General features: G+C 34.8%; 5 protein-coding genes across 5 annotated transcripts; 1 reads left to right on the top strand and 4 right to left on the bottom strand.

Moving 5' to 3' along the window:
• Window positions 1-8,328: 8,328 nt before the first annotated feature.
• On the bottom strand, window positions 8,329-9,218 carry LOC130944432 (uncharacterized). The gene is made up of 2 exons (XM_057872758.1): window positions 8,773-9,218; window positions 8,329-8,716 (listed from the first exon to the last, which is right to left on the bottom strand). The coding sequence occupies exons 1-2, from the start codon at window positions 9,216-9,218 to the stop codon at window positions 8,329-8,331; spliced, it is 834 nt and encodes a 277-aa protein (XP_057728741.1).
• Window positions 9,219-10,501: 1,283 nt separating this feature from the next.
• On the bottom strand, window positions 10,502-12,244 carry LOC130944430 (uncharacterized). Its single transcript, XM_057872755.1, has 3 exons — window positions 11,273-12,244; window positions 10,889-11,185; window positions 10,502-10,786 (listed from the first exon to the last, which is right to left on the bottom strand). The coding sequence occupies exons 1-3, from the start codon at window positions 12,242-12,244 to the stop codon at window positions 10,502-10,504; spliced, it is 1,554 nt and encodes a 517-aa protein (XP_057728738.1).
• A 4,653-nt stretch (window positions 12,245-16,897) lies between these two features.
• On the bottom strand, window positions 16,898-17,728 carry LOC130943306 (uncharacterized). The gene is made up of 3 exons (XM_057871128.1): window positions 17,609-17,728; window positions 17,337-17,514; window positions 16,898-17,250 (listed from the first exon to the last, which is right to left on the bottom strand). Exons 1-3 carry the CDS (start codon window positions 17,658-17,660, stop codon window positions 17,127-17,129), a joined length of 354 nt encoding a protein of 117 aa, XP_057727111.1. The 5' UTR covers window positions 17,661-17,728; the 3' UTR covers window positions 16,898-17,126.
• Window positions 17,729-21,417: 3,689 nt separating this feature from the next.
• LOC130946507 (uncharacterized) lies at window positions 21,418-22,683 on the bottom strand. The gene has a single exon (XM_057875270.1). The coding sequence runs from the start codon at window positions 22,659-22,661 to the stop codon at window positions 21,501-21,503; it is 1,161 nt and encodes a 386-aa protein (XP_057731253.1). The 5' UTR covers window positions 22,662-22,683; the 3' UTR covers window positions 21,418-21,500.
• A 584-nt stretch (window positions 22,684-23,267) lies between these two features.
• On the top strand, window positions 23,268-24,238 carry LOC130946893 (CBS domain-containing protein CBSX3, mitochondrial). Its single transcript, XM_057875786.1, has 4 exons — window positions 23,268-23,567; window positions 23,656-23,731; window positions 23,838-23,911; window positions 23,995-24,238. The coding sequence occupies exons 1-4, from the start codon at window positions 23,304-23,306 to the stop codon at window positions 24,196-24,198; spliced, it is 618 nt and encodes a 205-aa protein (XP_057731769.1). The 5' UTR covers window positions 23,268-23,303; the 3' UTR covers window positions 24,199-24,238.
• The last annotated feature ends 808 nt before the right edge of the window (window positions 24,239-25,046 follow it).

Here is a 25,046-nt window from a genome sequence, read left to right as displayed (position 1 = left end):
ATTTTTGTTTCCGGTCTTCTTTTAAATAGGTTGATATGTGATAAGATTATTATTATTACTAATCTTAAATTTGTCAAAAAAATTTAAAAATATCTATAAATTTTATTTTATTTTTAAAGTTTTTAATTTATATTAAATATAATTTTGATAATTAAATTTTTAAAAAATTTAAAATTAATTTAATAATAATACATAATAACTATATCTAATTTATTTATATTAAAGGTTATTTTTATAAAATTATTGTTGAATTGAAGTTAAAATTTTTAAAAAATTAACTATGCAAAAATATATTTAATGTAAATTAAAAATTTTTAAAATATATAAAACTAAAACAAAATACAACAACAACAAAGCTTTGTCCCATTAAGTATAAAACTAAAACAAAATAAAATTTAAAAATATTTTTAAAATTTTTAATAATTTTTAAAGACAAAAAATATATATTTAATATATAAAAAAAAGGGACAAAATATTCCTAATCTTTTATGCATGGTTCTCAGAATTGAATGAATCGGACAGTTTTATCGGATTAATCAAAAATTGATGAATAAATTAGTTTGGAAGAAAAATATGTTTTACCCAATCTGAAATTAAATAAAAATATGACTTCTAAATTAATTCTAACTAATTTAATTTAATTTTAATAGATTAAATCAGATTTGATTTAAATATTAAATTTCTAAGATTTGTTAATTAATTTAAATCAGATTTAGTTTTTATAGATTAGATCATATTTTATTTAAATTTTAAATACCTATAGATATAATAATTAATTTAAATCAGCTTTTAATAGATGATGTCATATTTGCTTTAAATTTTAAACTTCTAAAAATACTACTAAACAAATCGAAATCAAATATTTTTTTTTTTGAGAAATCTTAGCAACAAATCAATTTTAAAACTAAACTATTTTAATTAAAATTTGAACTACTAAAGGTAAGAAGTCCGAATTTCGAATCAATTGCCACTCTCATAAAAGCGTGGCCATTGACCTTTTTCGCCACGCTTTTGAAGCGTAGCAAAAAAATATAGCCAAATTTCTATTCACTTGTCATCTTCATAAAAGTGTGGCCATTAACCACTTTTGGCAACACTTTTAAAGTGTAACAAAAAAAGCGTGGCCTAAACATTTTTTTTTCTTGTAGTGTCCCATGAGAATCAAATTTGAATTTAATTCTGATATGCTACATAATATAATTCTTTTAACTTGACTGATTGCACCTTAAGGCTCTATTTAGAAGGAAAACGGAGACTGAGAAACTAAGAATGGGAGACAGAGACGGAGAGATTGAAACTAAATTAAATCTCTGTATTATATTTGATATAAAATATATTGGGTTAAATTATCTCTTAGTATTATGTTTAATTTAAGATAAATATAGAGATTAAGAGGTAGATTTAGAATTTGAAAAGTTAAATAAAGGTATTTTTTATTTTCTGAAAATACTAAAAGAATTGAAATTTTAATTCTATTCTCTAACTATCAAATACAATACTAAGTTTCAGTCTCCTAATATAAGTCTAATATCTGAAAACGAAAGCTACCTAAATAATTTTCGAATTTAAACTAAATCCAACCAACTTAGAGGCGACTTAGAAAACTCCTGATTGCTTACACTCCATCCAAGTAGCTTAAAAAAAATTCATAATCCTTGCTCTCTAAATCGATGTAATTGCACTTGAGACGAATTTTTTATTTCTTAAATCTGGAATGTTGACATAATGTAATTATTTATTCTTGAGCATGACAAAATTATTATCTTGTTCCTAAGTTCTATAATGACAAAATTTTCTTTAAGCATAGAAAGATAGTGATACATAATGAATCAATAAAAAATAACATATTTTTTGGGGGTTGAATAGGTGTAGGAGAAACATATAGATTTGATTTGTTAGGTATGGTGGTTGCAGAGTCATCAGAAATCAAAGCGTGAGCTTCAGCTGCGACGAGAGTATTTATCCATTGTAACAACTCAGAAATCAAATTAGATTGTGGCAAAAGAAAAAAATACTGTGGATTCAATTTTAGGATATGGTGGTCGAGTGAGACCGAGAATAATGGATTTTTACTCTTTAGAAAAAGAAAATGGAAGAAGAAAATGAAGAAAAAGAGAAAAGAATTAAAAGAATAATATTGTCTTTTTAATTTTTATTTGGTCCTTCTCTTTAAATAATATATAAACCAATCTTTTTTAATAATGTTAGTATAAACACTTAATAACTAATCTTGTTAATGGTTCTTTATAATAATTTTTTTTTATTTTTATATCTTTATGTATGTCTTTTATTTTAGGTGTACTCAATATAAAAAACTAAATATATTTTTAGATTTTAATTCTGTTATTTATGCTTAAAATCTTTCAAGTCAGTTTCTCATTTTAGAGTAAAGATTAAACCCGACTCTTATCTATTTTCATGAAAACACACGACTTTTTACAAAAAAAAAAAAAAACATTATGTGCCTCAACCTTATTATTTTAAGACAATATGTACAAATTCTCTATTAAAAAATCAACCAAATAGTAACTAAAATTAATTATGCAGAAATTTTATTTATAATTTGTAGGAGTTCAACCACCACAAATTATTAATAAATTTATTTTTAAAAAATTCTTTTACTAGTGGTAGTTAAGTAAAAAAAGATCATTGTTAAAAATTATGCCAGAAAAAGAAAAAGGAATTGTAGTACAAAATTTTTTTAAAAGAGAAAAAAAATCGAACAAAAAATGAGATAAAGAAATGATGATGATGGTGGTAGAAGAGATAGTGATAAGATATAGTTATACAATAAAATGAAAGAGTACTGTATAATTTATAATGATGAGGATAAAAAAAGTTATAATTGTGGTTAAAATTGGTCTAATAATCTTATTATTGAAAGAATTTTTGGAGAGAGGGAGGTTTGGGAGATTACAAATAAAATTCCATAAAATTAATTTTTGTATTTAACAAATTTTTTAATAAAACTTTTTATTGTTCCAAAATAATTAGAAGTGGTAAAATAGGTAGTTGGTCCCGTCTCGCCCCGCCAAGTAAAGTAGGTTCAAAATGTTAGTTCAACCTGTCTAGGTAGTAGCAAGCGAGGCCTCTATTTAAAAGAAAAACTTTTATAAAGATTCGATTCCAAATTAGGTTATGTAGCATATCCAAATCTATTCTAACAAATTTAAAATGCAACTCGGATAAACATCACAACATAATAAATAGGATATAAAACCAATAATGAAAAGGGTTAAGCTACACATCTAAGTATTTTTTTCATCAAAGTTTTATCCAAGTAGGTCTAATACCAACAAAAATCACTCTCATTAAAAGAGCGTCATTACACGCGCTTTATCTTCTTCTCCTCCCCCGCACTTCTTCTTCTTCTTTTTCTTCTTTCAAATACACGCATACGTCATCTTCTTCTTTCAAATTCACGTATACCTCTTCTTCTTCCTCTTCCTCTTCCTCTTCCTCCTTTTTCGCGCATGCAGATTCTTCTTCTTCTTCTCCTCTTCCTCCTCCTTCTCTTCTTCTTCTTCTCCTCTTTCGTTATCGTCATCACCAACAATACCAACATTTTGCTAATGAATTATTTTTTCAATCGAATTGAATGGACGCAGGTATTCTGAATCTGAAAATTGAATTGAATTGATAATCTCTAAATTGTAGACAGAGGTGTTTCGAATTTAATTTTATATAATGGATTATGTTTCGTTCATTCAGTACTATACAATTATTTCACCATGAGTACGTGTTCAGTTCATTATGCAGAAAGTTGTTTGAATGCAGAAAGTTGTTTGAATTTGAATTTATATAATGGATAATATTCCATTCATTTAGTACTATATAATTGTTTTATCATAATAACATGTTCGGTTCATTTTTGTTCTGCACAATTCAAAACTCTTCCTCCTCACCTTCTACCGCTTTTTCACCAGGGAGAGAAGGAGGAAAAGATAAAAAAATACAGTAGCAACAACAATAAAAGAATGACGATAAGGTGAAAACACGAGAAGAAGCGAAAAAGAAGGAGGAGAATGAGGAGGAGGAGGAACGCGAAGAAGAAGGCGAAGAAGAAGAAGACGCCTCATGCGTAGAGCGTGAGAGAAGAAGCGTGAGGAAAGAAGAAAGCAGGAAAAGCGCGTAACCTAAAATTGCTTGGATAAACTTGGATGCCAAAATTGTTTGGATGTGGAGAATATCGCTACTCAAAATCCTCTCCAAATTTAAAGAAAATATTAACTAACAAAAATATTTAATTAACTAATCAAATCAAAATAATTAGTTATCTAACTTTTACTATGAGTAAACTATACACTTATCTCATGTTACTAACATGCCAACTAACCTAAACTGTGTTACCTCAATATAATCCAGTCTACTCATGTGTTAAAACACTAACTCTATAAAGTTCTCAAAATAAAATCATATACATTATTAATTTAAATAATAAAGATAACACTAATTTTAAAGTCGATAGCTCCCGCAATGTGCCAACTAGTGCGGAGAGATTGATGTCAGAATCCCGTGCATCCGTGCGTGCGTCCATACGTGTCATAACGTCCGAAAAACTAATAAATATTAACAAAACGGTACAAAAAAGAGAAAAATGAAAAAAATACGAGAGAAATGTGAGGTCAGGAATACTATGAATGGCTTTCATTTATAGTCGTTCTATGAACTTTTCTCATTTACATGAGATAAAGAACTTTTCTCGTTTACATGAGATAAAGCTCGTGTCATATTATGTTTGTAAACATGATACGTTGTATAAACGAGATATGTAAAACCCTAATTAGCCTAAGTTTTATCTCCCGTCGTAAAGCAAATTTTAATCAAAGATTACGGCAGTTCTAAGCTCTTACATATAATAAATATAGAAAGAATATTGTAATCTAGAAGCCTGATGAAGAATATAGCTCAAAAATAGGATTTAAAAAGCGCAAAACGTACTAGCGAAGCTACTAACTTAAAGCACAAGGAATAGATACAGTATAATAAAATATCATAGTATAATATCATAGGATCTAGCCACGGCTCGCAGAGTTTAAGCTGGCTAGTCATATATACAGACAAACAGAAACCTGACAGTAAGAACAGCTTATACAATTTTGTTCTCTCAAATACAAGCCTTTAGGCAAAGCAAAATACAAAAGTGAGACATATACAAAATAAATCAAAAGAGACGCAAAAGATATCCGGATCCTCCGCTTCTGTCACCAATCAAACAACTCACCGAGGTGGGTTGCAACCTGCATCTGAAAAACACAACAGAAATATGGTATGAGAACCAGAGGTTCTTAGTATGATAACAATGCCCAGTGATGTAGGATATAAGACCCTAGGACGCCAAAGGCAATCCTAGACTTCATATCCATCACAAGAATTCAAACTTAAAGCATTCTAAAACAAATAAGCATAATTATGTAAATCTTAACATAACTAAACAGGGTACTATACCTTAGGGGATTTTCTAATCTAAACAAACACCGCTATCCCCACAGTCTTCACCAGCCTATCCTCCATGCGATCCCAACGCCACCGCCTTCCGAACCTCCTCAATCCCAGTAGAAATCACAATTAATTACAATGCAAGTAAAACACAAGTAGAAGCATATAAGGCAAGTAACTCAAGTAGCAATTAGGCATTTTATACAAATAAGAATACAATTACAAGTCGGCAAAGCAAACAAACAGGTAGAAAATGCACATGATGAATGTCTGTTCTATTAGCTGTGATATCACATTGTCGGTTCAACTGCCAACCCGATACATCTCCATGGAGATGTCGCCCTTCAGAATTATCATATGGGAACCCCCGAGATATAGTACTCGGATCACTGTCCAGGATTTTGCGCCTGCACGCTCTATTGATCCAAAGGGATGCGAGCGGGATACTCTTGTCACGGACCTCACATCTCAACGCAAGTGGGACGAACCACCGCCCTTACGCCGCCGCCGCTACCTCGACAGACGGGATCTAACCGCCATCCCTGCCGGGCGCATAGCGTCTCATAATCTCAATATAAAACAGTAGCTCAGTGGTTTTCAGAAAACATTTTTAGTATAACATGGATCCATCATCTCATTCAGAGTCCTCGACGCTTTTTAACCACTGTCCATTCACATTTAAATTCCAAACTCAACTATTTATCAGTTCTCACTTCACATACCAGTCTACCTTCACATGCCATCACACGATCCTCAGTACACCCGAAAGCTAAGCCACCGTTTTCTAAATTTTCCAAATAATATCATCTAAAACCCTTAAGTTCTTTCACATGTTTTAAATGTCCGAAACTAGGTCCAAGAGTTTTAAAATGGTATTATAGAAGCTTATAACCTTGTTGGGAAGGTAGAATAGTTGAAAACAAAGTTGAAATTTTAGAAACTGGGCGTGTGCGTATGCACAGGGGTGTGCGCGCGCACGCCCTGGAGAAGTTTCAAAATGTGTGCGTACGCATAGAGGTGTGCGTATACACAGGTGCCAAAATTTACAAAGTCTGTTCGCTCGCACAACCTGTGCCAACGCCCCCAACAGACTGGTCTTCCCAACGTGTGCGTGCGCACAGGGCTGTGCGTACGCACAGGTTGCAATTTCTCATTGGTCTGTGCGCGCACAAACTGTGCTAGCGTTGCAAGCAGACAGCCTGCCTCTACGTGTGTGTATGCACAGGTCTGTGTGTACGCACAGGTCAAAACTTTCGCATGGTTGTGCGTGCGCACAAGGCTGCGTGTGCACACTTACCAGAAATCACAAAATTTTGTAACTTTGCAGAATTTTAGATTTTCAACACCAACTTTGAATGATCATAACTTCCTCTATAAATTTTCAAATTTTGCAAACTTTATATCATTTAAAGGGTTTTCAACAAACTTTAATTCTAAACAAATTTCAACCAATTTTGAAAACAGAGGTAAAATTTATAATCAGACAAAGTTCACTAAAAACTAATTTTTACCCAATTTCACAATTTCCACAATTTCTTGTAAAACACAATCAAAACCATACTAAACTATTCCAAACTCCATTTATCATCAAATTCAACCCTTTATGTCATTTTACACCAAACTTACCACAATTTTTCTTCACCTTTCATCATCCTCAACCTCAACATCAATATATCACATTATGATCAATACTCATTAACATTTTTCCAACCACATTACCAATCATCAATATCAATATCACATATATTAACACAATTCACTTCTCAACTTCACAAATCAGTCATCCTCATCATATCATTAAAAATCATCATAATCAAACTCAACAATTATCAATTCATCATAAATCATCACATATCATTATTCAACAACTCAACAACCATTCAAATCCAAACCTATCCTATGGGTCACTAGCTTAAGTGTCCATGAATATTATATACTACATAGAGAAAACTAAAACCATACCTTGGTCGATTTCCAATGTGTCCAAAACTCAAAATTGAGCACAAGCAAGCTCTCAACCTCAAACCAAGCTTTCAATTCTACTTCAACAAGCACCAATAAGCTCCAAAAGCTCCTAAACTCACAATAATCAAGCTATACATATATAAATCATTACAAATCAACCCAGGGCTCAATATAAATATAATCTTACAAAGGTTCAAGAGCTCTTACCTTTGCCAATAGCTTTGGAAGCCAAAATCCAATGCTAAGCAAGGATTAGAGTGAACCTAAACACCCAAAAATCACAAAATCTCACTTAATCAAAACCCTAAAACTCAAAATTTTGAGGAGAAGAACTAAGAGGGATTTGATCTTTCCTTACCAGTTTCTTATATGGGTTTTGTAGAGCTCTTTACAAGAAACACGTAACCGCAAACGGTGCGGCGATCGAAGCTCTATAGCTCAAGATATGAGCTTAAGAAGATGGAAGTGAATAGTGCTTCTCTCTTCTCCTCTCCCTCTTTTCTTTCAGCTGGGTGTGTGTGTGTGTGTTTGAGTGTGTTATGGTTGTTTGGGTTCATTAATGAGCTCTTATATATATTGGGCTTGGGCCCAACTTGTGCCCGGTCCAACTTGTTAGCGTTTTTAGCCCATTTGGCCCAACTTCGGGCTAAACCTTTAAAATTAACGTCCGATTTTCCATTTCTAATGTTTTTCTAAGGTTTTTGACTGTTTCCACTTTTTCTCGCACAGCACCGGACAAACTTAAACCGGTTCAACTGTCGGTTTGTGATTTTTTACGGTTTTTCGTAGAAAACACATTTTCTGGCTCAGAAAAACCCACTGAGTCTAAAAATCACATTTAAATCTTCAAATTCTCACTCTAACTTTTCAGAATCTAATTTGGGCAATTAATTACTTAATTAACTGATTGATTAGTTGCGATTCTTATATTTTCCTCACCAAATAAGAAATTTTGCCCTCAAATTTTGAATTACCCGAGAAAAGCTCAGAGTAATCCTTTCGCATCTCAGACTTCAATTCCCAAGTGTGCTCTTCAACTCCTGCTCGCTCCCAAGTAACTTTAACCAATGAAACTTCCTTTCCTCGTAGCTTCTTCACACTAGTATCATTAATTTTCAATGGCGTTACTCGGAAAGTCAAGTTCTCCCTCAACTCGACTGACTCAAGCTCTAACACATGAGCCTCATCCGACGTGTACTTATAGAGTTGTGACACATGGAATACGTCATGCAAGTTAGACAGATGAGGTGTCAAAGCAACTTGATACGCCACTAGCCCGAATCGCTCTAGAATCTCAAACAGTCTTATATACCTCAGATTCAATTTATTGGTCTTAATCGCTCTTCCAATCCCAATCGTCGGTGTTACCCGCAGAAATACATGTTCTTCTTAATGTTCTCAGTAGTCTCTGCTATCAAATCAGGACCCAAAACACTTGCTTCACCAGATTCATACCAACAGAGTAGATATTGGCACTTCCGTCCATACAAGGCCTCATACGGAGCCATCCCTATGCTCGCATGAAAGCTATTGTTATACGCAAACTCCATCAATGGCATGTAACGGTCCCTACTTCCGCGTTGATCCAATACACATGCTCTTAGCATATCTTCCAATGTCTGAATAGTCCTTTCCGACTGTCCATCAGTTTGTGGATGATATGCGGTACTGAGACATAGCTTCATACCGAAAGCCTTCTGGAAAGCTCCCCAAAACCTTGAATTGAATTGGGGATCACGGTCTGACACTATACTCGACGGCACACCATGTAACCTTACTATTTCCTTTATATACAACCTTGCTAACTCCTCCATAGAGTAGTTTACTCGAATAGGCAAAAAATGAGCGGATTTGGTTAGGCGATCCACGATCACCAAAACCGCATCAAATCCGACCTAGTCCTCAGTAAACCGATCACAAAGTCCATCGCAATTCCTTCCCACTTCTATTGAGGAATCTCAAGTGGCTGTAGCATTCCCGATGGCTTCTGATGCTCTATCTTTACTTTCTGACACGTCAGACACTTGGATACCGTTGAAGCTACATCACTTTTCATCCCAGGCCACCAGAACATCTTCTTTAAGTCATAATACATCTTCGTGCTTTCGGAATGAATAGAAAACCCACTGTTGTAAGCCTCTGACAACAAGTCTTGCCTCAAACTTCCGACATCCGATATGCAAATTCTCTCCTTATATCTCTACAACCCTTCATCATCCTTGGTGAATTCTCCAAGCCTCTTCTCACCAACTGGTTGGAACAATTGCAAATGCTTCTGTTCATCTTGCTGAGCCTTTTGAATCTTCGTCTTAAACATACTTGAAATCTGCAACTGATTCAAATAAGCTCTTCCGGCAACTTCACCAATATCCAACTTAAGATCCACAAACTTATCCACTAACTCCTCCTCCTTGATTCTCATCCAAGAAATTGTCAAGGACTTTCGACTCAATGCGTCTGCTACCACATTCACCATTCCAGGATGATAACTGAGTTCAAAATCATATTCCTTTAGCAACTCCATCCACCTTCTCTGACGCATATTTAGCTCTTTCTGATCAAAGATGTACTTGAGACTCTTATGATCAGAAAAGACGCTAAACCTCACTCTGTACAAGTGATGTCTCCAAATCTTCAATGAAAACACAATCGCCACTAATTCCAAATCATGAGTTGGGTAATTTACTTCATGAGGTCTTAGCTGACGCGATGCGTAAGCCACCACATTACGGTGTTGCATCAACACGCAACCCAAACCCTTCAAGGAAGCATCGCAGTACACTTTGAATGGTTCATGCGGTTCTGGCAAGATTAGAACAGGTACTGAAGTTAACTTCTGCTTCAAAGTTTGAAAGCTATCTTCACACTCCGTCGTCCACACAAATGGTTCCTCCTTCCTTATCAACTTAGTCATCGGTAGTGCAATCCGGGAAAATTCTTCAATGAATCTCTGGTAATATCCGGCTAAACCTAAGAAGCTTTTGACTTCCATCACCATTGTCGGTCTTTCCCATTCCATCACCGCTTCTACCTTAGAAGGATCCATGACTATTCCTCCTTTGCTCACCACATGGCCTAAGAACTTCACTTCCTCTTTCTAAAATTCATACTTTGACAACTTAGCATACAACTTTCGCTCCTTTAGGATTTGCAACACAATCGTCAAGTGTTCCTCATGCTCTTTCACTATCTTAGGATAAACTAAGATATCGTCTATCAAAACCACTATGAATTTGTCCAAAAAGGGACGAAATACTCTGTTCATGTAATCCATGAACACAACAGGTGCATTTGTCAACCCAAAGGACATCACCACAAACTTGTAGTGTCCATAGCGCGTCCTAAACGCGGTCTTAGGGATGTCATCCTCCTTCACCCTTATCTGATGGTAACCAGATCTCAAGTCAATTTTGGAAAACACCCCAGCTCCTTACAGTTGATCCATCAAATCATCTATCCTTGGCAGCGGGTACTTGTTCTTTACCGTCATTTTGTTCAACTGTCGGTAGTCCACACACAGTCGTATTCCTCCATCCTTCTTCTTTACCAATAAAACTGGCGCTCCCCACGGTGATACACTCGGTCGAATGAACCTCTTGTTTAGAAGCTCCTCCAACTGAGTCTTTAATTCAGCCAGCTCTATCGGAGCCATCCTATAAGGCGCAATTGTCACTAGTCCGGCTCCCGGCATCATTTCAATCGCAAATTTAATCTCCCTTTGAGGTGGAAATTCAAGAATATCCTCTGGAAATACCTCCGAAAAGTCTTTAACCACCGGAATCTGATTTAAGTTTTGGGCATCTCCCGAAGCATTAGCAGTTAACAAGATGTAACCCTGACACTCTTCTCAACTACAGTGCACCATTACCGAGTTCAGGTAGTAACCCTCAGCTACCACTGATCCATTTTCTCCTTCCGGCATAAACCGTATTGTCCGCTCAAAGCAATCCAACAACACCCGATTCTTCAACAACCAATCAAATCCCAAAATTATCTCTAACTCAACCATTGGTAAACAGATCAAATCATGCATAAAGTCTCTACCCTCAAGTTTGAATCCTACTTGCCTACACCCTGACCTAGTCATAACCGTCTGATGCGGAGTATGTACATGCAGATCAAAAAGTAACTTTGACACTTTCAAGCCTAATTCCTCAACTTCAGCAAACGAAATAAACAAATGCAAAGCTCCAGTACCATACAATGCAATTAATGTTTTATCACCAATAAGACATACACCTCTCATCAAAGGATCCGCCTTAGAAGCATCCTTGGCATTCACAGTAAAAACTTGGCCTTGGTGTTGACTTTGACCCGCACTTGGGTTCTTCCCACGTGTGCAATCCCTCGCAAAATGACCAGGCAAGCCACAGTTGAAACATCCACCTAAACCAATCTTGCAAGAGTCATATGGGTGAAAACGTCCACAATGCACACAAGTCAAATCCGGAGAATTCTTACTCTGATTTCCTCTTCCTTTACCACGCTGAAACTGATCCTGAGGGTTCTTCCTAAAGCCTCCTTGCCCTTGAGGTGCATATCCTCCTCTCTTGAAACTCTGACCTCTCGGATGGAAATACTTGCCACGTCCCTTGCTAGTATTCCCTCCACGAGTGTCCTTGGACGCCGCTACAGTCTTGGCATACTCCTCCACCACCCTTGCCTTGTTCACCAAATCAGAAAAAGTGCGAATCTCCATAGGAGCCACAACAGTCATAATGTTGTCCTTCAAGCCCCTTTGGTATTTGATACATTTCCAGCTCTCATAGGTTTTCGGGGCACCCTGACACACCCTAGAAAACCTACAAAGCTCCTCAAACTTGCTAGTGTAATCTACCATAGACAGTGAACCTTGCTTCAACTACATTAGTTCCATCTCCTTTGCTTCCCTTGCAGACTCGGGGAAGTATTTCTTGTAAAAGGTCGTCTGAAAGATGTCCCACGAAACATCGACATTCTGGAGCTGTAGCAAGCGACATTTGCTTGCCACCAGTGCTGGGCCTCTCCCGCAAGCTGATAAGCGGCAAACTCGGCATATTGATTATTTGGAACATGCTGCGCTTGTAAAGCATGCTCCATGGCCTGGAACCAGTTGTCCACTTCCGTAGGATTAGTTGATCCTCGGAAGGTTGGCGGGTGAACCTTGAGGAAGGTCACCAAGGTCATCGAGACTCCACCTGTGTTATCGTCGTTTCCCTCAGCATTATCATTTGCGTTTCCTTCGCCGTTACCATTTCTGTTTCTGACTGGTTGGCCTAACCTCTACACAGCTTACAGAGTCGCAGCAGCATTAGCCTCCATAGTGTTCGCAAGGTTTGCCATGGCCGCCATGAATTCGGCATGATTGTCAGCCGGTTGCTCATTCCTACTCTCTCGTCAACGTGCTCGACCTTGTCCGCGAGTGGCCATGTAGGGTTCCTGTCTACACTAAACAATCGATATCAAAATGATCAGTCTTAATATCAAAAGTCTAGTGCTTCAATTATCCTAAACAGGCACTCACAAACAAGCATGCTATGCAATATCAAACAGATAACCTAATAGCATCAAAGAAAAAGACACACAGAGTATGCAATGGAGCACAATCGGTCCATCCCTCAGGCTCACGAGGATGAACCGCTCTGAGACCACTAAATGTAACACCCTAATTAGCCTAAGTTTTATCTCGCGTCATAAAGCAAAGGTTAATAAGAGATTACGATAGTTCTAAGCTCTTACATATAATATATATAGAAAGAATAGTATAATCTAGAAGCCCGATGAAGAATATAGCTCAAAAATAGGATTTGAAAAGCGCAAAACGTACTAGCGAAGCTACTAACTTAAAGCACAAGGAATAGATACAGTATAATAAAATATCATAGTATAATAACATAGGATCTAGCCACGGCTCGCGAAGTTTAAGCTGGCTAGTCATATATATAAACAGGCAGAAACCTGACAGTAAAAATAGCTTATACAAATTTTGTTCTCTCAAATACAAGCCTCTAGGCAAAGCAAAATACAAAAGTGAGAGACATATACAAAATAAATAAAAAGAGACGCAAAAGGTATCCGGATCCTCTGCTTCTGTCACCAATCAAATAACTCCGAGGTGGGTTGTGACCTGCATATGAAAAATACGACAGAAATATGGTATGAGAACCGGAGGTTCTTAGTATGGTAACAGTGCTAAGTGATGTAGGATATAAAACCCCGGGACGCCAAAGGCAATCCTAGACTTCATATCCATCACAAGAATTCAAACTTAAAGCATTCTAAAACAAATAAGCATAATTATGTAAATTTTAACATAACTAAACAGAGTACTATATCTTAGGGAATTTTCTAATCTAAACAAACACTATTATCCCAGAGTCTTCACTAGCCTATCCTCTATGCGATCCCATCGCCACCACCTTCCGAACCTCTTCAATCCCAGTAGAAATAACAATTAATTACAATGCAAGTAAAACACAAGTAAAAGCATATAAGGCAAGTAACTCAAGAAGCAATTAGGCATGTTATACAAATAGGCAAACAATTACAAGTCGGCAAAGCAAACAAATAGGTAGAAAATGCACATGATGAATGCCTGTTCTATTGGTTGTGATATCACATTGTCGATTCAACTGCCAACCCGACACATCTCCATGGAGATGTCACCCTTCGGAATCATCATATGGGAACCCCCGAGATATAGTGTTCGGATCACTATCCAGGATTTTGCGCCTGCACGCTCTATTGATCCGAAGTGATGCGAGCGGGAAACTCTTGTCACGGACCTCACATCTCAACGCAAGCGAGATGAACCACTGCCCTTACGCCGCCGCCGCTACCTCGACAGGCGGGATCCAACCGTCGTCCCTGCCGGGTGCATAGCGTCTCATAATCTCAATATAAAACAGTAGCTCAGTAGTTTTCAGAAAACATTTTCAGTATAACATAGATCTATAATCTCATTCAGAGTCCTCGGCTCTTTTTAACCACTGTCCATTCACATTTCAATTCCAAACTCAACAATTTATTAGTTCTCACTTCACATACCAGTCTACCTTCACAAGCCATCACACCATCCTCACTACACCCGAAACCTAAGCCACCATTTTCTAAATTTTTCCAAATAATATCATCTAAAACCCTTAAGTTCTTTCCCATGTTTTAAATGTCCAAAACTAGGTCCAAGAGTCTTAAAATGGTGTTATAGATGCTTACAACCTTTTGGGAAGGTAGAATAGTTGAAAACAAAGTTAAAATTTGAGAAACAGGGCGTGTGCGTACGCACAGGGGTGTGCACGCGGACGCCCTGGAGAAGTTTCAAAACGTGTGCGTACGCATAGAGGTGTGCGTACACAAAGGTGCCAAAATTTACAAAGTCTGTTCGCTCGCATAACCTGTGCCAGCGCCCCCAACAGACTGGTCTTCCCCACGTGTGCGTGCGCACAAGGCTGTACGTACGCACAGGTTGCAATTTCTCATTGGTGTGTGTGCGCACAAGCTATGCTAGCGCTGCAAGCAAACAGCCTGCCTCTGCGTGTGCGTACGCACAGGTCTGTACGTGTACACAGGTCAAAACTTTCGCAGGGTTGTGCGTGCGCACATACAAGAAATCACAAAATTCTGCAACTTTGCTAAATTTCAGATTTTCAACACCAACTTTGAATGATCATAACATCCTCTATAAAATTCCAAATTTTGCAAACTTTATATTGATTTAAAGGGTTTTTAACAAACTTTATATCTAAACAAATTTTAACCAATTTTAAAAACCGAGGCAAAAGTATTGATCAGACAAAGTTCACCAAAAACCAACTTTTACCCAATTTCACAATTTCTTGTAAAACACAATCAAAACCATACCAAACCATTCCAAACTCCATTTCTCATCAAATTCAACCCTCTATGTCATTTTACACCAAACTTACCACAGTTTTCCTTCACCTTTCATCATCCTCAATCTCAACATCAATATATCACATTATGATCAGTCCTCATCAATATTTTTCCAACCACATTATCAATCATCAACATCAATATCACATATATTAACACAATTCACTTCTCAACTTCACAAATCATTCATCCTCATCATATCATTAACAATCATCATAATCAAACTCAACAATCATCAATTCATCATAAATCATCACATACCATCATTCAACAACTCAACAACCATTCAAATCCAAACCTATCCTATGGGTCACTAGCCTAAGTGTCCATGAATATTATATACTACATAGAGGAAATCGAAATCATACCTTGGCCGATTTCCAATGTGTCCAAAACTCAAAATTGAGCACAAGCAAGCTCTCAACCTCAAACCAAGCTTTCAATTCCACTTCAACAAGCACCAATAAGCTCCAAAAGCTCTCAAACTCACAATAATCATGCTATACATATATAAATCGTCACAAATCAACCTAGGGCTCAATATAAATATAATCTCACAAAGGTTCAAGAGATCTTACCTTTCCCAATAGCTTTGGAAGCCAAAACCCAATGCTAAACAAGGATAAGAGTGAACCTAAACACCCAAAAATCACAAAATCTCACTTAATCAAAACCCAAAAATTTGAAATTTTGAGGAGAAGAATTTAGAGGGATTCGAGATTTTCTTACCAGTTTATTGTATGGGTTTTGTAGAGCTCTTCACAAGAAACGCGTAACCGCAAACGATGTGGCGATCGGAGCTCTATAGCTCAAGATATGAGCTTAAGAAGATGGAAGTGAATAGTGCTTCTCTCTTCTCCTCTCCCTCTTTTCTTTTAGCTGGGTGTGTGTGTGTTTGAGTGTGTTATGGTTGTTTGGATTCATTAATGAGCCCTTATATATGTTGGTCTTATTGGGCCCGGTCTAATCCGTTAGCATTTTTAGCCCATTTGGCTCAATTTCGGGCAAAACCTTTAAAATTAACATCTGGTTTTTCATTTTTAATGTTTTTCTATGGTTTTTTTTACTGTTTTCACTTTTTTCACTTTTTCTCGCGCAGCACTGGACAGACTTGAACCGGTTCAACCACCGGTTTGCAATTTTTCACAATTTTTCGCAGAAAACACATTTTTTGACTCAGAAAAACCCAGTGAGTCCAAAAATCACATTTAAATCATCAAATTCTCACTCTAACTCTTCGGAATCTAATTTGGACAATTAATTACTTAATTAACCGGTTAATTAGTTGCGGTTCTTACAAGATAAATTACTTAATAAAAATTCGTAAATACCCTCAAATTAACGTATATTCGTAACTAAAATATTTATTTTATTTATTTAAAAAAATCCTACATTTAGGTATCTTTTATTTTTGAATATCTTTATGTAAAACCCGCATTCGCATGTACAATTGCTTTGGGTCATTTACGTTTGGTCTTGGGTCAGCCCGAATTAATAGCAAGAGACAAAACAGTCCACTAGCTAATTAATTTTATTTATAATTAATACCAAAAAAGTGCCAAGTAATGGTTAAGAACCAATGCAAATGCGCAGTGGAATAGGAGATCAGGAGTATGGGACTGTTAATGTCAACCCAATAATGGCCAGATTGAATATTCTCTCTCTGGCAATTTTGGAATTTTGCATTATGGAACATTTACATTGGAACGCTTCAAAAGTTCAAAGTTGAAAAAGAACCATGAAAACAGAGTTGTTCGGCGGCATGATTACTCGCCAAACAGGAACCAAAACATGAGGCATAACTATATACACTACTAGTATTTGTATGGAAATAAAGTATAGTTTATATATCAAGCACTAATTCCACTTGATGATCCGAAGTTGGCCACGCGAAACTGCGACGCATACTTATTCTTGGAGGTAGGTTCCGTTTCTGGTGGTTGATTCAGAAATGCCCAGCTGCTCTTGGTCCACCTGCAATCATTTTCCAAAATATATGAATTTCATACCATATTATTATTATGCGGGCAATGGATGATTAGGTTAAACATAATATATACCAGCCAGAGTCAATTTTGTTGATATGGTGTTCCAAGTCCAAGCTTGTTACATCATCCTTATCTATGGACTCCTTCACCCTAAGAACAGACTGGACATGTTCTTCCTCTATCTTCTTTTTTGTTCTCCAAAAAGCAGCGATTTCTTCTTTCGTCAGCGATTTATTCCTCCTACGTTTCTCTGCATCAATGAAAACATTATGATCAGAAGTCATAACATAGTTGGAAAAATTAAACAAGGACTACTATCATTATTATGACTTGATATTACCCACCTAACTTAGGATCCAAGGTGGGAGAGTTCCATCCTGCCATAAGAGAACCCATTGTTGCTAATTTCCTTGTAATTGTAATGTGTGTGATGATAACAGAAAACTCGATAAATCACACTAGTAACAGAATGCTTTTTATATTTAGCGGAACGTCCTCGTGGATTTTCTTGTTTATTCTTATCCCTTTAGCAAATCTTAACTGATGATGATGGTGATGATGAGTGGAGAGGGTGAGTCACCTTCAAAAGTTTTTGGATACTCATATCCTATGCTGATGATGCTGATCCTACCTAGTACTACTAGGATAACGATAAGTGTTATTGTTACTTGGAATCATGCCAATCATGAATAATAAATAATTCCATGTATTTTGGGTTTAAAACAGAGGCAGGCAGCACACAGACTCAAATACAATGCATCGATCTCGCTGCCTGTTTTGTTTATAAAACCCATCGCCTTAGGGGAAAATAATTGAGAATTATAATATGGTTATTAGTTATGTAAAGATCTTTATGTTTTTATGTAAAAAACATAAATAACATATTAATAAATATTATATTAAATAATTTAGTTACATGTATCTAATTATCTAATAATTTTTAGATTATTTTTAATTATATAAACTGCACACTAAACTAAATTATTAATATAAAATATATATTAAAAATAAATTAAACAACACATATATTTATAAATAAATACATAATAATTAATTTTAATGATTAATTTATATATATATATATATAATATTTTTGAATTATTTCACATAAAAATATTTTAAAAATATTATATAAAATAATTAAAATATTTTATATTGTGTATACTTAATATGATTAAATTTTATATAAACTAGTATTTTTATCCGTAATAACATTACGGGAATATAAATTTTTTAAAACTACGGTCTACTTTGTTTTGACAGTATAAATTATGCATAGTACAACAAATTTATAAGATCAAACTATTTTTACAAAAAAAAAGTCGTAAGTTGACAAAAGTCTCTGCCTAAGAATACCAAAGTATCTGTACATAAAAAATTAAATAATAAGAATTCTAATTATTATTTTTATATGAAAAAGTCTAATTTGTTATTAATAATTAATTTTAACATTCGTTATCTAAAATTTAAAATAATTTAACATGTATACTTTTACATTTAATTAGGTGTTAACTGTTAAGTCTGTTATACAAATAGAAGTAATTAATTTTTATACTTGCTATTTAAAAATATAATATTTTTCTCCCTTTGTATATAAAAATATAATTAGATATTAGTATAAAAAATTATACTGATAGTTATAAAATTAACTCAAAATTAAGTTTTTTAAAATAATTTAATCTTGATTCTAACTTTTAATTATATCATTATTATTTTCTCCAAATTATATGCAATAAATATTTGAAAGAAGAGAAATAAAAATATATATTAGAAAGATAAGCGGTGAAAATTTAAAACTAAATAAAAAACTAAAAAACTATGTATATAATAACAATAATAATATTATCTTTTATTTAAATTATATTATTTCGTTAATTTTGTTTTCTATAGAAGAGAAAGATAGAAAAAATAGAGAATGAGAGAAAAGAGAGAGAAAGATAAAGATGAAGAATGAGAGTGAGAGTAAGAGTGAGAGTTTGTTAATTTAGGAAGGGAGTTTATTAATTTTGAAAAAAAAATATTTTCTTTCAATTTTAAAAAGAGAGTGTCATATGACATATTTGATTATTAAATTAGATAGTAATATATGAAACATAATATAGGTATATTTCAATTTTAATTTTAATATTTTAATTTTAATTTTAATACAATTAAAGAATGTCATGTTGCACATTTTGATTGTCAAATTAGTAATTAGTCATTGATATTGATAATAATATATAAAATAGATAGAGTGGTTGAAGAAATGAGAGAAATAGATAAAGAAAGAGGGAGGAGGGGAGAACTCTTTAATTTTGGAATGAAAGATTTGATTTCAATTGTAATGAGAAAGTGACATGTGATATATTTTGGTTGTAAAATTAGTAAGAAGGAGGAAAGAATTTTTTTAATTTTAGAAAAAAAGATTTAATTTCAATTACAATGACAGAGTGATATGTGACACATTTTCGTTGTAAAATTAATAAGGAGAATATGAAAATTCTTTAATTTTAAAGAAAAAAATTTGATTCTAATTGTAATGAGAAAATAACATGTAGTACATTTTAGTTGTAAAATTAGAGATATAATATATAATAGATAAATGATAGATGATAGATAATAGATTTGCAATTGGAATAAAAGAGTGGAAGGTATTTGCAGTTGGAGTAAAATAACGGAAAATATTTTTAATTTAGATATACTAAAGAGATGTCACGTGACAATTTACCTATAAAATTAGATATATATAACGGATATAATAGATATTTAAATTGATCTATGAATTAACAATTTCTTTTAAAAGCACGGGAATTATATTAATTTATCAAGGACTTTTTTAATTAAATTATTTAATATAATATGTCAATGAGTTATAGTTTAAATAATATAATTTTTTTATCTTTGTCTAAAAGTCTTGGATTCAAGTTTTACTCCTAATTTTAGAAAAAATATATAATTGGAAGGTGCAAATTCAAGTGCAATTAACTTCACGTAAAGTTGATAGTTGAGAGTTATTAAATGAAAATTTAGTCAAATCATCTAATAGCTTTCAGTTATTAACTTCACGTGAAAATGGACTGTACTTGAGTTTTCACCTAATTGAAAACAAATTTTTTTAAGGAATAAGTATAGTTTTGGTCCTTAACGTTGAGGGTCCGAATCGAAACCGTCTCCAACGCAATTTTTTATTTAGAATCATCCTTAACATTTTTTTTCGTATTAAAATCGTCCTTTTAACTTTTTAAAGACAAAAATACCCTCCACTATCACCAGCACCTTTACCACCACCACCACCTTTCTTACTCCCATTAAATACTAATAATCAGATTCAAGAACATCAACAATAACACATTTAAATTCAAAAACAACATCATCAAATTCAATAACAAAATCAATCAAAAAAATAATAAATCAAAATCAGAATCGAAAGTAGAATCAGAAGCAAAAATAGACAGACGCAGAAGCAGAAGAACAAGAAGAAGCAGATGCATCCGGCGGCCATCTCAAGTGGTAGCAGCGTTTCTTGGCAGCGAGGGCTCGGCCACCCATCACCAGTGGTGGCGACGGAGCGTGCGCGGACCGGAAACGCGCTCCATCCTCGGATCCTTCTGTCTCCTCGACCACCCATCACCCGCTGACTAGCGACGGAGCGTGCGCGGACCAGCTTAGTCTCGGATCCCTCTCTCTCTCCTTCACGTGCCGCCTTCCTCGCGTCGGACTCCCCTTTCCGGCGACGCACTCCACGACAACAGAAGTATGCATGAACGGTCTTCTGTTCACGGTTCTGGCGGCAGTTCGTGGGCGGACCAGCGACAATGCAGGTGTCGCGATGATGGCGGCGGCTATGGCAGCGGCCTCCTCTCCTCCACCGGCGCTCTCTCTCTCTCTTCTCCTCTCTCCTTTTTCTCCCCACGTGTCCTTTCTCCTCCCATTTTCTCTCCCGTCTTTTTTTTTGTTTTTAAATTTTATAATTTTTTTATTAGAATAGGATAGTTTAGTAATAAAATAAAAAATTTTATTAAAAAAAATAATTTTAATATAAAAAAAACGTTAAAGATGTTTCTAAATAAAAAATTAGATTGAAGACGATTTTGATTCTGACTCACAGTGTTAGGAACTAAAATAATATCTATTTTTTTTTTTAACAATAGTAAAATACAAAGAAGATGGATAAAATTTGCAACCATATACACCGAAAATCAGTAATCAGTTAACCATAACAATCATGTAAAATTTTGGTTTATTGGGAGGTTTGAGTTACATGATGTCAGCAGCCTTATTATTATCTCCACAGCGGAATTTGCAACCATGACGGCGAGGTTTGTCCGGGTTATCAGGCTCAGAGTCACTCGGTTCCATGAACAGACCTCTCAGGCACCGTCGTCGAACTACAGGCCTCGGGTAACTCACACGGTTACCATTCATTTCAACCCTCCTTGTCTCCAAAGCTGGAGCCTTCGGTTCATGACTCAGCTGATAATTAGGAAGAGCAACGCGAACACCTGGGTCTCTTTCACTAACTGAACCTTGCACCATCATCGAGTTATTCACGCTCTGTATGTTACTGTTCACGTACGCCTTGTTAGTAGCCACGTCATCATCATCATCATCATCTTTCTCATCACCTGCATCTGTGGTTTCTTCTTCTTCTTCTTCTGGGTTCTTCTTCTTGTAGGCTCTGTGAATGCGGATTGAACCGTCTTTCTTGGTTTTGTTGGAGGAACCTTCTGCCACGTGCATTGTTGCGCCTTTGTTGTCGCCAGCAAGTGTAACAACACTAAAGCTCTTGTGGTCATCATCAACCTCCGTGGGTGGTTGTGTTGGGGTCACAGTGGCTAGTTTCTGAACAAAGCATGAGATGTTTTCTTTGATGCCTTTTTGCAGTTGGGTATTAACATGGTGTTGTTTTTCTTCTTTGAGGGGTATGGTTGTGCTTGATACGTTCATAGTGGAAGTGTTGCCTGAATTACTCACAACTTTGATGTCTTTTCCACTGCTTGATGATGTAGCAAACATCATTTTCCTCTCTATGGATTCTTCTTTGATTGGTTCGTGCTCCATCACCAGCACTATCTCCTTTGCTTCTTCCGGTTCCTTCTTGAACTCTGCTGACTTCATCTTTTCATGTTCTTCATGTTTAGAGGCAGAGTGAGGGGTTCGAGAAGGTGAAGACACTGGGGAATCAAGGATCACAGAAGACGCTGGTGACTGTGCTGGATGAGAAGGTGCTTCTCGTTCTTGTTGCTGCTGAGATTGGGAAGAAGGAGAAGAATGTGGTAGTGCAGGTGCAGGTGCAGGTGCTATCCCTGGAGGCCGAAAAGGTGGCCGTTCAAGTTTTGATTTTTGTTTTGAGGCTGATGATGATGATGATGATATCCATGGGATCTTAAAACGAAGTTGCTTCTTTTTCTGCGGCATTATTGCTCAAGGATTATGGAAATATTTTGGCTTGGTTTATGTTAATACCAAACACTGCACTGCTTTTGTATTTATATATGTAATTTAAAGGATCAGGAATTTATTATTATACCTTGGATGCATTGATGGACTTCTATGTATGTGCACTATTATTTCGATCATGTTTTCACATTCATTATTATTCCTTTGAAAACTTAGCTTGCTCATTTAGTTTGTGCTTTCCTTAAAATCTTTACCTCATCCAAGTTTATTTTAGTTTCAAATAATTCTTATCTTGCCCCGTTGGAAAGAGTTTCTTGTCCATGATCCTAAAAGAATATACTTGGCCCTTGGTGAAGTTTACAGGTTTTGTGGAAATTAATCTTATTGAACAAGAAAATGATCATACATAATCATATAGATGCGTGTATGGTATCATCCAAAAGGTTCAGCATTGTAGTACTACTACCATGTGAAAAGCAACTTTAAAGTTCCTTTCTTGATATTCTCCCTCAAGAAAAGAGTTCATAGACAAGTTATTCTTGTCTTTAAAGCAATACATTAGTTGAGTACATAAAACCCCTAGACTATTCATCCGTTATTTGATTTTCTTAATTACCTTAAAATTCAAACATTAGCCTGCATTGATTATTTAAACAAAATATGCTACGAATTTTAAGGGCATTAAGACTTGGGCAAACCCCTCAAAGGGCATCCATATTCCAACAATGCCATGGAAATGGAATCATTAGCCCCAACAAATTGTCTTCTGGTTTCGGATGTGTGACATCCTCCCCACCCACCATGCAGCTGAAAGGATTGGAGAATGTTACTGTCTCAGAGGTGCTTATGACAAAAGGGCAAGAGAAGATTGGTTCCTGGCTCTCATGCCAAGTTGACGATGCTGTTATCAATGCAATGAAGAACGTAATCTATTATGATTTATTTTACTTAATTTTTATTATGCCAATTTCATTTATTAACAAGAATCATACTATATATAAGGTTTTATCAGATGGCTGAAAACAATATTGGATCATTGGTTGTACTAAAGTCAGAGGGCCACCTAGCAGGCATTGTCACAGAAAGAGGTATATTATATATCAGCATTCTAAGATATCTATGCTACACTACTATCATAATTATAATATTTTTTATTATTTAATAATATTCTTTTCACCTCTCTGTTTTTTGAAGATTGCTTGAAGAAAATAGTTGCACAAGGAAGATCACCCTATCACACACAAGTTGGTGAAATAATGACTAATGAGGTTGATTATTTTTGTCACATGTCATTTATTTTCATTATTAATGAGCCTAATTAATAACCTTCTGTACGTGAATTATTAAACAGCAAAACTTGATAACGGTGACCTCTGACATGAACATTCTTCAAGCAGTGCGACTTATGACAGAGAATAGTATCAGACATGTTCCAGTTATAGACGGGAAAATAGTGGGAATGATATCCATTGTAGATGTAGTTCGAGCAGTGATGGAGCAGCAAAATGGAGAATTGAAACGACTCAATGATTACATCAAAGGAGAATACTATTAGCTAGAAACAATTCAATCACTGCAATTATATATAAACATCTTTTATATATCTTCTTACTAACTGCCTAAATTAAAGTAGTACACATGATCGGAATCGCTCAATATATAGGAGCTATAAATAAATAGAAAAAAGACAAAATAAATAATTTTTAGTCGGTTAATATTAATTAATTTTTTATAATTATAAAAATCATTATTTTTTTGAGAATTTAAATTTGAAATTAAAAGTTTATAATTTAAAATAATTTTAAAAAATAGTTACAGAAAAAATTAATCCTATAAGATTAGTCAAATAAGTGTGAACAATAAAGCCTTCGGTGGATATTTTCTTTTTTTTTTTTTAACAATGAAAGGGCATATTTATAAGTTGAAATAAAATTCTAAAAGATCTTCCGTTTGGGCTTTTCAAGTTTAGTGATGATAAGGATTCTAGCACTAGAATTATGTAAAGTAAAAGATGAAGATAGATTCGTGATGCAAAGACGGTGAAGAATATCTTTGGCACGATGAATATGAACCCAGCCCATTGTCGTGCATTAATTGTTGGTTTCAGCTGAGGTAATCGTAGTATCCCCAAAGCACAGATGCATCTTCCATTCTAAAGACAAGAGAGTAGAAACAAAAAATAATGCAATGCGCATCCAACTTAGGTGGTTATATTTTTGTTTTCTTAACATTATCCATATTTTTTTTTATGGTTTGTGTTGATTATCAATTAAAATCTGAATAATTTAAACATTAACAAAAAAATTTTAAAAGATATTATTAATAAAATTTTTTTAACTAATTTTAAAATTTGACAAACATACTTATCATTTTATCTTAATTTTTGATGAATATAATATTAAA

This window comes from Arachis stenosperma, chromosome 8 (assembly GCF_014773155.1).
Source record: "Arachis stenosperma cultivar V10309 chromosome 8, arast.V10309.gnm1.PFL2, whole genome shotgun sequence".
NCBI classification, from domain to species: domain Eukaryota; kingdom Viridiplantae; phylum Streptophyta; class Magnoliopsida; order Fabales; family Fabaceae; genus Arachis; species Arachis stenosperma.
This window is presented reverse-complemented; position numbering and strand designations above follow the sequence as displayed.